General features: G+C 52.7%; 10 protein-coding genes across 10 annotated transcripts; 3 read left to right on the forward strand and 7 right to left on the reverse strand.

Annotated features, from left to right (window-relative positions):
* Positions 1–162: 162 nt before the first annotated feature.
* BU25DRAFT_439567 (aldehyde dehydrogenase) lies at positions 163–1,981 on the reverse strand. The gene is made up of 3 exons (XM_033709109.1): positions 1,860–1,981; positions 1,389–1,802; positions 163–1,341 (listed from the first exon to the last, which is right to left on the reverse strand). The coding sequence occupies exons 2-3, from the start codon at positions 1,717–1,719 to the stop codon at positions 173–175; spliced, it is 1,500 nt and encodes a 499-aa protein (XP_033562263.1). The 5' UTR covers positions 1,720–1,802; positions 1,860–1,981; the 3' UTR covers positions 163–172.
* Positions 1,982–2,436: 455 nt separating this feature from the next.
* Positions 2,437–2,953, forward strand: BU25DRAFT_467379 (uncharacterized protein). The gene has a single exon (XM_033710713.1). The coding sequence runs from the start codon at positions 2,508–2,510 to the stop codon at positions 2,901–2,903; it is 396 nt and encodes a 131-aa protein (XP_033562264.1). The 5' UTR covers positions 2,437–2,507; the 3' UTR covers positions 2,904–2,953.
* A 1,204-nt stretch (positions 2,954–4,157) lies between these two features.
* Positions 4,158–4,631, reverse strand: BU25DRAFT_421091 (uncharacterized protein; the record flags this gene model as incomplete). The annotated part of the gene is made up of 2 exons (XM_033708064.1): positions 4,158–4,552; positions 4,610–4,631. The coding sequence occupies 2 exons, from the start codon at positions 4,629–4,631 to the stop codon at positions 4,158–4,160; spliced, it is 417 nt and encodes a 138-aa protein (XP_033562265.1).
* A 6-nt stretch (positions 4,632–4,637) lies between these two features.
* Positions 4,638–5,365, reverse strand: BU25DRAFT_39241 (uncharacterized protein). Its single transcript, XM_033704653.1, has one exon. The coding sequence runs from the start codon at positions 5,171–5,173 to the stop codon at positions 4,685–4,687; it is 489 nt and encodes a 162-aa protein (XP_033562266.1). The 5' UTR covers positions 5,174–5,365; the 3' UTR covers positions 4,638–4,684.
* Positions 5,366–5,878: 513 nt separating this feature from the next.
* BU25DRAFT_410193 (uncharacterized protein) lies at positions 5,879–7,032 on the forward strand. Its single transcript, XM_033706227.1, has one exon. It carries the CDS (start codon positions 6,132–6,134, stop codon positions 6,819–6,821), a length of 690 nt encoding a protein of 229 aa, XP_033562267.1. The 5' UTR covers positions 5,879–6,131; the 3' UTR covers positions 6,822–7,032.
* BU25DRAFT_39336 (DUF124-domain-containing protein) lies at positions 6,932–8,277 on the reverse strand. Its single transcript, XM_033704691.1, has 3 exons — positions 7,730–8,277; positions 7,321–7,670; positions 6,932–7,267 (listed from the first exon to the last, which is right to left on the reverse strand). Exons 1-3 carry the CDS (start codon positions 7,932–7,934, stop codon positions 7,043–7,045), a joined length of 780 nt encoding a protein of 259 aa, XP_033562268.1. The 5' UTR covers positions 7,935–8,277; the 3' UTR covers positions 6,932–7,042.
* A 1,020-nt stretch (positions 8,278–9,297) lies between these two features.
* BU25DRAFT_339737 (uncharacterized protein) lies at positions 9,298–10,405 on the reverse strand (the record flags this gene model as incomplete). Its single annotated transcript, XM_033702786.1, has 4 exons — positions 9,298–9,427; positions 9,478–10,076; positions 10,129–10,238; positions 10,261–10,405. The coding sequence occupies 4 exons, from the start codon at positions 10,403–10,405 to the stop codon at positions 9,298–9,300; spliced, it is 984 nt and encodes a 327-aa protein (XP_033562269.1).
* A 506-nt stretch (positions 10,406–10,911) lies between these two features.
* BU25DRAFT_457943 (uncharacterized protein) lies at positions 10,912–11,292 on the forward strand (the record flags this gene model as incomplete). The annotated part of the gene is made up of 2 exons (XM_033710156.1): positions 10,912–11,137; positions 11,189–11,292. 2 exons carry the CDS (start codon positions 10,912–10,914, stop codon positions 11,290–11,292), a joined length of 330 nt encoding a protein of 109 aa, XP_033562270.1.
* A 139-nt stretch (positions 11,293–11,431) lies between these two features.
* BU25DRAFT_39418 (uncharacterized protein) lies at positions 11,432–12,431 on the reverse strand. Its single transcript, XM_033704727.1, has one exon. The coding sequence runs from the start codon at positions 12,128–12,130 to the stop codon at positions 11,570–11,572; it is 561 nt and encodes a 186-aa protein (XP_033562271.1). The 5' UTR covers positions 12,131–12,431; the 3' UTR covers positions 11,432–11,569.
* Positions 12,432–12,783: 352 nt separating this feature from the next.
* BU25DRAFT_457944 (uncharacterized protein) lies at positions 12,784–13,143 on the reverse strand (the record flags this gene model as incomplete). The annotated part of the gene is made up of 2 exons (XM_033710157.1): positions 12,784–12,903; positions 12,958–13,143. 2 exons carry the CDS (start codon positions 13,141–13,143, stop codon positions 12,784–12,786), a joined length of 306 nt encoding a protein of 101 aa, XP_033562272.1.
* Between the last annotated feature and the right edge of the window lie 885 nt (positions 13,144–14,028).

The raw sequence follows: 14,028 nt of genomic DNA on the forward strand, positions 1-14,028 counted from the left end.
AATAAAGCAACAGAACGTAGGAAGAATTTCTGATTGAGCTTTATGACGATGCTCGATCTTCAAGCGTAAGCAGCCATATCTGAACGCAAATGATCCACACTGGCACATCAAATGTACTTATTCGATGATTATTAACTTTTCATTGACCTTGACTCATCCTGTACGAGCATCCCTATAGCTTGTTGCCCATGTTGATGTGTACCGCCTTAACCTGAGAATACGCCTCCAGACCCGCTTCACCCAGCTCCCGTCCAATACCTGACTGCTTCACACCACCGAACGGCACTCTGTAGTCGCAGTCCTGACTGCTGTTCACCCAGACCATACCCGAGTCAATTTCTGACGCTACCCTGTGCGCCCTCTCTAGATCCTTAGTGAAGACAGCAGCACCGAGACCGTAGATTGTGTCGTTCGCCATTTCAATAGCCTCATCTTCGCTCTTGAAAGTAGCAATGACGACGAAAGGCCCAAACACCTCTTCGCGGTAGATCCGCATGTTGGACGATACGCCGGTGAAGACTGTGGGCTTGATGTAGTATCCGCCGCCGCTGCGGGCCTCTCCACCCTCGACAAGCTTGGCACCTTCCTCCTTGCCGATGTCGACGTATGACAAGATGCGCTCATACTGCTGCTTGGTGACCTGGGGACCCTGGAAAGTGTCCTCGCTCCACTGGTCGCCAATGACCGAGACCTCTGAGATTTGCTTGCGGAACTTCTCAACGAAAGTGTCGAAGATGGACTCCTGGACCAGAATGCGAGATGTCGCTGTGCAGATCTGACCCTGGTTCGACATGATGCCGAAGTGTGACCACTTGACTGCCTGCTCCATATCGGCATCATCGAAAACAAGCAGTGGTGACTTTCCTCCCGTCTCAAGCGTGATGTTCTTCAACCCAACTGCAGCCATCTTCATGATCTGTGTCGCCGTAGCTGTGGAACCTGTAAACGCGACCTTATCGACCAGCGGATGCTGGACCAGCGCAGAACCAGCCTCACGTCCGAGACCGTTGACAATGTTGACAACACCAGGAGGAAAGCCGGCCTCCTTAATGAGCTTCGCGAATACGAGAATCGACAGAGGTGTCTGCTCCGCTGGCTTCAGCACAATGGTATTGCCGCAAGCCAGGGCAGGGCCGAGCTTCCAGCAGGCCATCGAGAGAGGGTAGTTCCAGGGAATGATTTGCGCAACAACGCCAATAGGTTGTCGTACGGTGTAGGCGAACTTCTGTGGCGTTGTGCCTATTGTCTGACCGGAGATCTTGTCTGCCCATCCTCCGTAGTAGCGGATGGTGTTGAATGCTTCGGGGAGATCATCGTTGTAAGCTACGCTATACGGCTTGCCTAGATGAATCAGCTTGAGTAGCGCTACAAAAGACGAATGCACTCACCGTTGTCCCACGCATCTATTGTTGCCAGAAGCTCGTGGTTCTGCTCCATCAAATCCGCAAGCTTGACCATCAGTCGCCCGCGGTCGGTGTTGGGCAACAGCTTCCATTCTGGGCTCTTCAGCGCCTTCTTTGCAGCATTCACAGCACGGTCGATGTCGTCTGGTGTCGCAGCTTGAACAGCAGCAATCTCCTTCTCCGTTGCAGGGTCAATTGAGGAGATTGTGTTCTCAGGCTTAGTCGAGTCAACGAACTCGTTGTTGATGAACAAACCGGTGGGCTGCTCCCACTCCTTGCCATTGGGCGCTTTCAAGGTGATAGGCTGGGGTGCCATCTTTGCAACTCTTCGGCTATGTTCGTGGGTATCGTGAGAAAGAAAGGACTTGTGCAAATCTGACTTCTATGCTGCGAAGACAACTATTATCTGAAATCAGGAGAGATGTCAGGCGGGGCAGAGAGCTTTCCGCAGCTTACAATTGTCTGGCGGGGTATCAATCTACTATTGCGACGTCGGTCCCAACCTGATCATCAAGGTGGCACCAAGCTCGGAACTGTACTCTTCGAGACGAGCGATTGCATCCAAAGCGATGATGATCCATGTACAATTACCGTATCACTTAGTGTGAGCGTGGGGATAACGGCCTTAGCGCTCGGAAAGAGCAGTCGATCCGTGCGTCGAAAGAGCCTGCCGCTTTCGGCAACTCACTCCTTTCTATCTTTCTGGAACCATTACGTCTACGATGCACAATTAGCTTTTCGTGACGCCTCCATCTCGATGACCAACCTGGTGACAGTATGATATCTGCCGAGCGATAGCTGTCGGTCATGTGCGGAGTAGCGTACACGCTGCTCGCGAGAAACCCTGGGGGAAGCCCGCGTGGCTGATATGCAGACCTTACGCTGAAGTGTTAAGAGCTGCGATGCCAGTTCCTGAGTGGTCCGAAGTCCGCGATGTAGTGAATGAGTGAATTGATGCCCAGGGCTTGGTGTTTTGAGAGATTATATAATGTAGTGAGAATGGCTAACTTTGGAGGGCAGCGGGGATCTCATGGTCTTGTCCTGAGAAAACCGAGCGCATCAACTTCTCTGTCTGCAGAACACTTTTGTCACAATCTTTTCATAATGGCCGGCATCGAGGAGAAGGGTGCATACGAGACCACCATGGGTATGCCTGACGTGCATCCTGTCAGTACCGCCAACCCGGTCGGTTATGTGGGAGATCTGCACGAAGCAGGTACCAAGCGTACCCTGAAGAGCCGCCATGCACAAATGATCGCCATTGGAGGTACCATTGGTACTGGCCTCTTCGTTGGGTCTGGTCAGGCTTTGAGGATGGGCAATCCATTCTTTCTCGTCCTGTCTTATGTGATCATCTCCACCATGATATATGGAGTGGTTACAGCGACCACTGAGATGAGCTCGTACTTGCGGCATCAGCTACTACGGCATGGCCCGCTACTGGGCAGCGATACAGCAACCTCCCCATCTCAGCGCGATTGTTCCATACAAAGCCCTTAGCGACAAGTATGGCGACGTGGTTTGACAAGGCGGACTATGGCACTCTGGCTTCCAGAAGCACTGGTACAACAACATTGTCGTTCCGCACCAATACGGAAAGCCCGAAACTGGTTAAGCAGCGACTCGACTACGATGCTCTTGCAACAAACTGGATCTGGTTCAGTGAAGGATCACAGCCTATTCTTGACCGTGTAAGGGATCTGTCGAAGATCAAGGTTTCCATGCCCACGGCGGGCAACTGGATGGGCTCTGAGGTCCATCTGCCCGGCAACCGTCTCTGTTGAACTGATGTGATGATGCTTATAACTAGGGACGAGGCAGGCCTATATACCTGCCGCTAGAGACTAAGAATAGACATGAAAGAAAGTCAAAGGTGCGTCAAAAAGCCTTGTTGTTTGATTCTCAAACAACGTGGCTTGAGACGAATGACTTGATTGCGTGGGGCTTGGTGACAGCTTGATGCCTCCGCGTCAAAGTTGGGCGCACAACACCATGATTTTTGGCTATTGTTGTATAACAGAGTTTTTTTTTTTCAGGCTTCAAAGCATCTAGTTCATCAAGCGCATCGTTGATTGGAGCCATAGGCGCAGTGTTGTGTAGTAATGAAGTTTGACGCGTAATGGGTTACCCCTCGCATCGTGTGAACGCGCGCATCGTGTGCATGGACACGGTATGGGAGCCCTCGAAGGGGCAATAGCCAACCTCGGCCGGTTCATCTTCGCTTGTCTCCAGGAAGGCCGCAGTGTGATCATCAAGATACATGACGAGACCACCTAGATCTTCTCCATTGTTCCTGTACAACCGAACAAACTGTCCATATCCATCGAATATTTCCTATGTATAAGGCGCCGTCTCTGAAGGGCTGGAAACGCCAACCAGGAACGGCGTGAAGGCTATGCGGCGCGCATGACCGCGGGGCTTGACAATGTCAATACCAGATAAGAGTTTCTTGAGCGGCTCTGTAAGTTCGAAGTCGGGGCCAGGGTTTGATGCATTGACATTATATGCAGTGAGCCAATTCCGGGTGGGTTGGAGACTTGCAGGAAGTTGGGCGACGGCACGCGCGACGATTGTGTTATGCAAGCGCAACGTCAAAAGACATGGTAAGTAATGAGGTGAAAGACGCATAACGCTCCGGATGCGAAAGTGGATTACGGTACTTTTGTATACATACTGTTCGAATCAAGGGGCCTCATGCTTGCCAAGGCGGCGCAAATATACCAATTTAACGTTGGGTCCCGTAGCGTGTATGCATCATGCAACGGCCAATACTATCCGCACAAGAACTTTAAACTCTGATGGAGGATTGGCATTCGAGCTACCTTGAGATTGAGTCGAATGTTCAGGGGCAGAGCCGCAAATCCCTGAAGGCGTCTTCAAGCTACTACCTTGTCCCTGAGCTTCACAGAAGCCTGATGTTGTGCCGCAGAACCCGAATCTGCTGCAGCAAACTTTCAATGGGCAAGTTCCTTTGCCTGCAGGCACAATGCCCGCACTCCGCTTGCGCATCTCAGTTGGACAGACATTCATCACAATACTCGCAAAGGCCATCGTTGCGACAACACACTCCATTCTTACACAGCATGCCAAGGCCACAAGTGCCTTCCGGTTGGCCGCCATCAGCTTGTCGTCGCAGGCGGTCCAGACGTCTACAGTCAATATCGTTAAAATCAGCACAACTTGGATAACACAGGGAGTGAGCTTACCGAAGATTGAAAGATTGGCCATCCGAGGTCAAAGCTACAGCAGCTTCCACCAGGGGGGTTGTTTCCTTCTTGGTTTTATTTAAGAAGCGCGGCGTCGAGTTTGACGGTGGGGTAAACAGTGGCTTGTACAACTCGGAACCATGGCGTTGAGGAGTGAACGTTACATTTCTCGTGACCAAAGTATTGCCAAAAATTGTAAAGAATGTAAGAAGAACCGCAAAGGTCTCCAGAAAAGACAACCTTGAATGCACTATGCTGAAGAGTTTGACAGCGAGAGCAGCAGCACAAGAAAGAGAACTGCGGGTTCTGGATTATAGCAAGAGTACCATGACCAATGATTGATCCAGTCATGTAGTCTTGCTGTCGGGCGAGCTCTTGTCCCTTGGATAAGTCTCTCGCCGCTTTGCGGCTTGAGCAGGCCGAGCATGCAACGATGTAATCTGTTTGCTCCACCGCCATCGTCTGTTCTGTCTCAAGTGCCGGTTCTAGTGTGAAATCAATACCACTACAGGTTGGGCCTTTCCCAAAGAGAGTGGGTATGGAGGGAAATTCGAACAAACTCATCTATGGTATCACGCTCGGCCAGTTGTTCGAATACAACACGTATCTGACCAAGGACTGCATGAACCTGTGGGCGAAGACCTCGGCTTGCGTTGCAAAGGTTCCTAAAGCATTAGAACCCCAGCTACCGGGTTTGGGGGCAGAGACACCGGATGAATCATGCGGTCCAGCCAACCACGACTGAATATGCGGAAATGCTGGCTTCGGTAAGTGTTGTAGTATATATGGTTGGTGTGGTGACAATGAGGGGCACTGCACCCCTGGAAACTGCTATAGCGGAGACTGCGACCAGAGCACCGGCGGGCCTAGCACGGATGGCTCTTGTGGTCCCGACTGACCAGGCGACAATGTGTACGCTAGAACGTAGTTTGGAAAACGCTGCAGCAACTAGTAAGTGCAATCTCTTCTTATAACAACATTGTTGGCAATTGCATTGGCTAACATCTGAGCGCAGCGGGTATTGTGGTGATAGTTCAGACCATTGCGGTAAGGGGAACTGCCATAGCGGAGCGTGCGAGACTTGAGGATACTTTTGGTGAACCGAGCCGAAGTGTTGCCGTTTGATGTTTTGGCGGAAAGTGCGCGCTCGAGTGTAGAGTGTAACGGATGAACGTCCTATGTCGAGGTTGCGGTTCATCCAACGCGTCTCTAGCGCGTTTTCCAGGGTTCTGACATCATCAGCTCTACCAAAAATCATCTCATCATCGACAACCCACGAGCCGCATCGCGAAGTGACATATGCATCGGCGCTTGTACCTGCGTGTCAGAGCCATCGGAATCAAATAACATCACCATGTCGTCGCTGCTTCCTTTTCATCTCCACTCCATCTCCACTGCTTCTTTCCCATTCAATTGCAAGTACCCAACGTGATCACACCACATTCCATCTGCTCTTTCCTCACATTCATCTAAGAAGCAACAGCCCCTGCTACCTTTGTTACGAAAAGCCCACCCAGCCAGAATGTCTTTCTTCCTCCGTACATCAACCCGCTTCACAGCACCAACAATTGCACGCTTCACCACACCCATCTCGCAGCGAGCCTTCAGCACAACACTCAAGATGTCCGTCACCATCGACTCCAACCTCCTCTCCCAGATCACCGCCGCGGAGAAGACTTTAACCGACAAGGACGGTCCCATCCCCAACGGCCCCACCGCTCGCGCACAGAAGCATGTCGGCCAGCAGCTCACCGCGCAAGTCATCCACGATATCACCGACGCCGAGAAGGAGATCACCGGCTTCGAGCGTCCCACCAAGGGCGGCCCAACAGCCGTCGCCCAAAGTATCTTGACGAAGGAGGGCGGCGCTGGCACGAACACTTCCAGCAACAACAATGATGCACCGATCACGTCGAACACAAACTCCAATCAAACATCGAGCAATGGTCCTGGTGGCTCCGAACAGCACACTGGCACTCTTGACAGCGCGACACTGCACAAGATCACTGAGGCCGAGAAGGATATCACGGGGCAGGAGCGACCTGTGAAGGGTGGGCCGACCGCGAAGGCGCAGCAGCATGCCAAGGAGCCTATTACCAGCGAGGTGCTGCATGATATTACTGAAGGCGAGAAGAAGATTACTGGTGGCGAGAGGGTCAAGGGTGGTCCTACGTCGCAGGCTCAGAGCGAGCTGGGAAAGAGCAGGAACTGAGGGCCTCTAGACAGGTTGCTTCCATTGCCTTTGGACGCATTGACGGGCCATCGCAACGACGCGACTGTGTTATACTCTGAAGCATGGGTCAGTCTGTACGATAGGGGGTACTGTATATGGTACGACAGCCTGGGGGATACGATAATGTATGAACCATCCTGTACAATAAAACTGTAGTGTATTGCCTAATGAACAACTGCATGGCATTTGAATACCTCTCCCTACATCGCCGCATTCGCAGAGTTGGCGCCCAGCCATGCCGCAAAGGCCTGCGCGTTCCTTGTCTGCATAAAGATCGTGCCTGGTCCCGTGAACTTGCAGACCAGACCTTCGCCAGCCATCATGTTCGACACGATACCGCCGGATGCGACGCGCTCGAGGACGTACTTGCAGTTCCAGGCAACGAGGTGGCCGTTGTCGATGATGTACTTTTCGTCTTTTTGCAGCTGTGCAGTCGTCAGTCACCTTTCATTCCATAACGATATGGGTTGAAACTTACATCCTTCCTAATAATCGCTCCAAAACTCGTACACCACAGAATCCCCTGCCCGGAAATCTTATACACAAACAACCCCTCGCCCGAAAACATCGCCTTCGCAACGCCCTGGCTCTTATGCTCGGTCACAATGCCCTGTGTGCACGCCAGAAACGCATCCTTGCCCACGCTCCACTGCTCGTGGCCCCCGAGCTTGATGATGGTGATGTCGCCGATGGAGGCGGGCGCGAGTAACAGCTCGCCTGGCCCGGTGTATTGCGATTTGGACATATCGCCCCCGATGAGCGCTTTCTTGAGGGAGAATTTTATGGTGCCTTTTAGGGTTATAGTGGGAGACATTGCTATCATTGCGCCTGGGTTTGTTAGCTTTTGTTCAAGGTGCGGAGTGGGGGATGGCTGGGCTGAGACGTACCGGGCTTTGCGGTGAAGGGACATCCAATCGCCAACTGCACCGTGAGAATTGTGTTTGTGTCTCTGTGGCTCACGCGGTAGCTGCCGCCGTTGAAGGTACCGACGTCATCGGCTTGTGTGCTTCCTGCGCCTGCGAACTGGGGTTGAGAGGCCTGAATCTGTTGCTGAGGCTGTATCTGCTGCTGGCTAATCTGCTGCGGGAGCATACCTGGATGCTGGAGAGGGCTCTGGGTGGGTGCCGGTGTGCCATAGGTGCTCAAGGGCCCTTTTTCGGGGAAGAGCTGCTGCGGAGGCTGCTGCTGCTGCTGCTGCTGTTGCGGTTGGTGCTGAGGAGGTGCGCTACCAGGCGGTGGGAAGTGTTGCTGTTGCTGCTGCTGCGAGTGGTCGGGAGACGGCGCATAGTGTTGCTGCTGTCCACCTGGCGGTGGAGGGTAGTGTTGTGGTTGCTGTTGCTGTTGTTGCGCAGGGGGAGACGAGGGAGGTGGTGGGTACGATTGACCGCCTGGCGGAGGCGCAAAGTACTGCTGTTGACCGTGTTGCTGGTCTGTCGTGTATCAGTGTGATGTTTGGCGGCTGTCAATGTGAAGATGGCGTACCATAACCGCCTTTCTCTGGTGGTGCTGCAGCCAGTCAGCTTATGTCGACACAAAGACTATACATGGAGCTCACGAGGATAGAAATCACCACCCGGTGGTGGGTTTCCTCCGAATCCTGACATTGTGTCTTACTGAAGCTTGACCCGGCTTATAGCTGCTGTGTATTAGGGCGGCCAGCGCGTGTACAATCCACGTAAAGGTACTGGAGAAACCTGAGAGGAAAGGAAAGCGGGAAATCCAAAATGAACAGAAGGCAGGCGCATGGTCAGCACATATAACCGCGCGCCGCGCCCCTCGTTACCTGTTCGTGTCAAGCTCAGCCTCAATCATCCATAGCTGTTGGCTAGCGGGGTATGCAGCCGCCGAATGGGATGGCCCCCCATTGTTCCCTTGACCTCGCTGCAGCTTACTAGGGTTGCACGAAATGATGATGCTGATCGCAGATGTCTGGTTGCTATTTTAAGCCATTAGAATACAAAGGTCATTTCGAGGAGGCCGCATCGTGGTGGAAGTTTTTGTTTAGGAAGCTTTGGAAGCTTCAGGAGTTCAAGGCTGGGATCAGGGTCCATGTCAGCGTTGGCGTCCCACATGCAAGCGCCCACTCGCCTCCTGCACTAGAAGTCTGGATGTGATTTGCTGGCGCCTACAGATAGTATAGTTTGCTTGGTTCGATCCTCTCAGGATGCTTGGAAGATCCGAAAGGATATCTGTTGTCTTTGTATGCTCTATGAGGTTTTGGTCTCTGTCTGATCCGAGTCATGGATGAGAAACACCGAACAGGTGAACTTTTGATTGTGTCGTGATGCGAATACACATGAGCCGCTCCTATGTAGTCTTATACACCAGGCCGTTCGTATACCACCCCATTGCCATGTCGTTATCCGAACGAGCGAACCGCCATGACATCCGTAGCGCCCGCCAACCCAGCCAAGCAAATGCATCTCGATACTCGTAAAGCGCAAACGTGAACTCATCAGGTCTTGATCATCCTCCTTCTCTTTCCGATCTGCGCGGAGAAACCGGTCTTGATGGCCTGTACCGAACGCCTGGATCCGCAGCTGTTGCAAGTCACAAAGCTGAGACGGTTCTCGCCCTTGGAGAGACTACAAGAATGTTAGCTTACACGTAACAAAGAGAACTGCGATCGACGTACTCTGTGTCTGGGGAACGGCAGGTCTTGCAGGAGACGTATTCGACAATGTACCGCCTGAGAACGTTCTCAATCTGCTTCTGCTGGAAACGACCCTTGATGACCAGACGGCGGGAACCGTCCACGGAACCGCTGGTACCCAATTCGGCGAACAAGAACTGAGTAACGTGCTCGTCGGTACGCTTCATCCTCTTGCAAATCTCGGCGATGTTGGCGAAGATGGTCTTCTTGTTTCCTTCACGGAGACACTGCGGCGGCGGGATCTTGTAGCTCTTGACGCTGTTGCCGGCGAGATCGGGATGTTGCGAGTGGAGGAGGGTGAAAAATCGGTTCAGGAGCATGTCGTACTTGATGGGTGTTGTGTTCTCATGCGACCAGATGCCCGTACCCTTCATCATATCGCCCTCCTGGACCTCCTCCTCTTCGGCAGCGGGTGCCTCCTCCTCAGCAGCGTCGCCACCGGCGGCAGCGAGCTTGGCCTCGAAGTCGTCCTCAACCTTCTTCTTGCTGGACTTCTTCTTCTTCTTGAGCGCAGCGAAGTCGCCCTCGGCAGCGTCCTCGCCCTCCTCGCCCTCCTTCTTCTTGCTCGACTTCTTCTTCTTCTGTTGTTTGTCAGCGGTGGTCCATGCCCGGTTGGTAGGAAGGCGTTCGCACCTTCTTGGCTAGGTCGGCGAACATCTCGGTGACTTCCTCGACGTCCTTGTCGTCGCCTGTTACTTCACATGTCAGCTCAACGTTCGATGTATGTTTGTCTGCCAGGGGCACTACCTGCAAGCGCAGGGGAACCGGTGCTATGGCTCTCGGCGGAAGGCTTACCGCCGTTGGTCTCTTTCGACTCGGTGACCTGGCCATCGCTGTCGACGATTGTGGTGCCCTCGGAGAATGCGACGGACTTGCGGGGCTTGCGCTCGGCGGCTTCCTGTTCGGTCATGTCAGAGATGTGTCTGTAGTAGTTCGGCTGGCGGCGAGTAGGTAGGGGAGTTTTGCGGTCGTGGTGATGTTTGTCGAGGGAACAATGCATTTCGAACGCGGACGCGGGGCTTCAGATGACGTACAGTGTCAGCCATGGTTGCGGTTGTGCTCGTTTTTGTTTCTGTAAAATGTCAAGACGTGCTCTTGGGCAGTCTGTTGTCGGGACTCGGTAGTGAGAGGTTCGAGAAGTGGGTGTGGAGTCGTGGAGACGGAGCTTGACCTTGAGTGTTCTTTTTGCCGCAATGCTGTGACTCTTGCCAAGATATCTCAGCCACAACACGCTAAGCCCCACCTTTGCTCATTGGCTCCTTCCGCGCAGCTTCACATCACCACACGCGCGCCGGGATATACCCGCAGCATCACTACATACAAACAGACCTCAGCTTCATCCATGCAGTTACGGTAGCTCGCTACCGTCGCCGACCCCATACCTCCTCATTCGATCTGATATACACCACCGCCACTATGTCCCTGAGCAACCACAGCTTCATCGAGCCGCATGTGAGCTCCTCCGAGGCCGACATTGACTCCCTCCCATCCTCTTCCACGAGCTCCTCGGTCGATGAAGACGAATATGTGTCGGACGCAGAAAGAGAGTGGAGGGAGTCGCTGCAGCAAATGGAGCTGCTGTTGACAATGATCATGGTACCTTACATCGGGAAATACTTTGGGCGGAAGTTCGCATACTACGGTACGTCATGCACAAACAGACATGAAATGAACAGTGGCTGATCCAATTCAGGCTGGGCAAAGTTTATGGAATGGAAGTACCCTGTCGAGGTCGTCATCACAAACAAGACAGCGTTTAAGGCAGCAGGAGCGATCGAGGCAGCAGCAACATTATAATACATCGAGATGAACTGGACTGGAAGCACTGGCGTTCGAGGCGTAACAACACATGATTCAGCGCTTGAAGGGACACCAAACAAGCAGCACTAGTATATACAACAAAACAACTACAAGAAATACCAGCAAGTATCTTCGTCCCCTACAAGGTCGGACGTAGTATGGATGAAATGATCAGACAGCCACCAATGACAGAGAGGCAGCCAGCCAGCCACGCACAATGAACAGAGACCACCCAAACGTCACGGCCACATCAACACTAGCCTGGTCAAATCGCTCAGTCCACAAAAACCCTTCCATACGCATCGACATAAGGATTCTTCTCCGCCCAAACCAGAAACATCTGGTGTCTATGCTTCGTTCCCATACCGCCACGGATACAATGAATATCTTCCATCTCCTCCCTCTTCTTGCTCTTCGGCTTCTTCACCGCAATCCTCATTTTCCAAAAGTATACATACGCGCCTTTCTTGGAACGGAAGGCGGACAGTTGCGCAGATTGGATCTTGCGGGGGCGCCAGGTGGTACAAGGCGGCGATGTTGCGGAGGACTTGGGCTTGGGTGGCACCGGGTCTTTCGAGGTGTGCGTTGATCTTGCGGCGAATTTCGTGGCATGTATCTGTGTCCAGTCAACTGGGATTTCAAAGGAGAGACTATCAGAGGAAGGGTCTGGAGGACGATGGTGATGACAGGAGACATGTATAGGCAGATAATGGCTTTCCACACTACCCTGGCTCCGAATCAGGTGACGCGCATTCTGAGCTTGAAAGATCCCCTCTGTTGGCTGCAATTTACCAGTGTTTGCTGTTTGTCTCTGAAGTCTCGGAGGTAGATACATGAGGATAATCAACTTGTCATCTTTCCGTTCTATGCTACAGTACAAATGAAAAACTTTTAATCCTTGTTTACTTCAACGCGCGGCGTGACCATGATCCCACCCTTGCCCGCACACTCAGACCTGGGCAAAATGCTGTCCTCACTGCTGCTTGCCCTCTTATTATCCTACGAATCCTTACTCGCAACTCCCTTGGGGTGAGCACTGATTCTTACCGAATGCTCTGCCTTGTACGGCGCCATGTCGAACCCCTCGGTCTCACTCGGATAGGATATTTACATCTGCACATGTCAGTGACTACAATAATAGCGTCTCTGAATGATACGTACTGCCATTGAAGAGCCCTATCTGACCGAACGTTTCGCCGCTGAAGCACTTTGCAGCGCCACTTCCGAATGGAGGAGGTTATAGTCGGATGTGCCATGCAGCCTGTACTGGTATACATTGGAAAGCCTGGGACGCCATCAGTACCGTATCTAGAGCTTTCGAAACAAACATGACTTATCGCGAGTGCAGGCAATCGTGAAGGCGGCCAAGAAGATAACGACACGCCAAAGGAAGCACGAATACAGTCTCCTGATCGTGAGACGCAGCAAGAAGAAAGCTAACGAGATCTTTGCCAATGAATTTCCCATCACCACCGCGATCATGTGCATCTATCGAGCCTTGGGGATCTGTCGATATTTCTCCTCGTCGACCTGTACCACAGGAACGTACTTGCCAACGCCTAGTGATACTTGGTATGCGTAGGATGCGAAGCATACAGTGGCAAAGGCCTGCTCTCCAAGTGTTTGCAAGCGATTTCTGGCTTACTTTACGATATCTCTTACCATCATGGTCGAGTGGTCCTTGCCAAAGGACTTGACGATGAACCATCGAGAGTAGCTTCGAAGTAGCACTGTCAACAGTGCCACTGCATAAATTGGGCCGGTTCGTGCAAGAAGTACCGGACCATTGGTATAGGCAATAGCTTCTGGGCTAAGAACTGAGATATCCTTAGGAGCAGGGGCTGACATGTTGGTGAGTGTCGGAGCGATGAGAGCGACGAAAGGTAGATCTTAAAAAGTCCGACTGCATTTGACCCCAACTATGAGATCGAGCTCCGCGCACCTCTCTTCTCTGCGGCACAGCAGTTCCTGGGGCTACAATGCTTCCAGTGTGACGGTTCGACGGTCCGGAGTGGGATCTCACGGCGATTTGCATCTCTCCTCTCACTGCCATGGCCATTGTGAAACCCGACGAATGGGGCAGCCACAATTCATGCCACGCGAATGCGTACGGCGCAGCCCAAGCTTCCAATCACTGACCCTCGCAGCTGAGCGCAATCGATCACCATGATTCAAGCCACCTGTATCCTACACGAGGTCTGAAGGCACAGAGTGCCAGATGTTGCTTGATCAGAACCCTCTTCGAGAACAGCGGTAAGGCCTGTCACTCGCCGAGGCGCATGGAGAACGATCTTCTGGCTGCCGAAGGCATGGTCAAGCCCGGATTCCACCTTACGAAGAATGGCCTCCCAAGCCCGGGAACCTGCACGCTGGACAAGGTGTCGATCCGCAGGGAATGGTGAGTCCATAACTTCCAACGCTCCTCAACATCACTGGCATGAATACGGGGCAACACTTTCCGGAAAAGGAGAGGATCGCCTACACGACATATTGCGGTGCGATAGATTTAGGAAGGGAAAGGCAGCTTGGTGTGGCGGTCTTTGAGCGGCGCGTGTAGTGCGTGGTAGCGTGTGAGAGAGTGTGGTAGGGATGTTGCGTCTATGCAACATACGTGATGTGATCCCATAGTCGTGAGTGAACAACGGTAAAATCCAAGCCACAGCGGGCTGTGTTATCCAAACCCAAACGCCCACTCAACCCCAAATCTAAAACGCCGTCCATGCATATCCCCCT

The sequence above is a fragment of the Macroventuria anomochaeta genome (assembly GCF_010093625.1).
Source record: "Macroventuria anomochaeta strain CBS 525.71 unplaced genomic scaffold BU25scaffold_14, whole genome shotgun sequence".
Lineage (NCBI taxonomy): Eukaryota > Fungi > Ascomycota > Dothideomycetes > Pleosporales > Didymellaceae > Macroventuria > Macroventuria anomochaeta.

Coding starts and splice junctions, on each gene's coding strand:
- BU25DRAFT_439567 (XM_033709109.1), bottom strand. CDS start 1,719: ATGGCACCCCAGCCTATCACCTTGAAAGCGCCCAATGGCAAGGAGTGG. Junction 1,342..1,388: donor AATAGATGCGTGGGACAACG/GTGAGTGCATTC, acceptor TGATTCATCTAG/GCAAGCCGTATAGCGTAGCT.
- BU25DRAFT_39336 (XM_033704691.1), bottom strand. CDS start 7,934: ATGCTCCCGCAGCAGATTAGCCAGCAGCAGATACAGCCTCAGCAACAG. Junction 7,671..7,729: donor TCCCTTCACCGCAAAGCCCG/GTACGTCTCAGC, acceptor TAACAAACCCAG/GCGCAATGATAGCAATGTCT. Junction 7,268..7,320: donor GAGCGATTATTAGGAAGGAT/GTAAGTTTCAAC, acceptor ACGACTGCACAG/CTGCAAAAAGACGAAAAGTA.
- BU25DRAFT_467379 (XM_033710713.1), top strand. CDS start 2,508: ATGGCCGGCATCGAGGAGAAGGGTGCATACGAGACCACCATGGGTATG.
- BU25DRAFT_410193 (XM_033706227.1), top strand. CDS start 6,132: ATGTCTTTCTTCCTCCGTACATCAACCCGCTTCACAGCACCAACAATT.
- BU25DRAFT_39241 (XM_033704653.1), bottom strand. CDS start 5,173: ATGAGTTTGTTCGAATTTCCCTCCATACCCACTCTCTTTGGGAAAGGC.
- BU25DRAFT_39418 (XM_033704727.1), bottom strand. CDS start 12,130: ATGTATCTACCTCCGAGACTTCAGAGACAAACAGCAAACACTGGTAAA.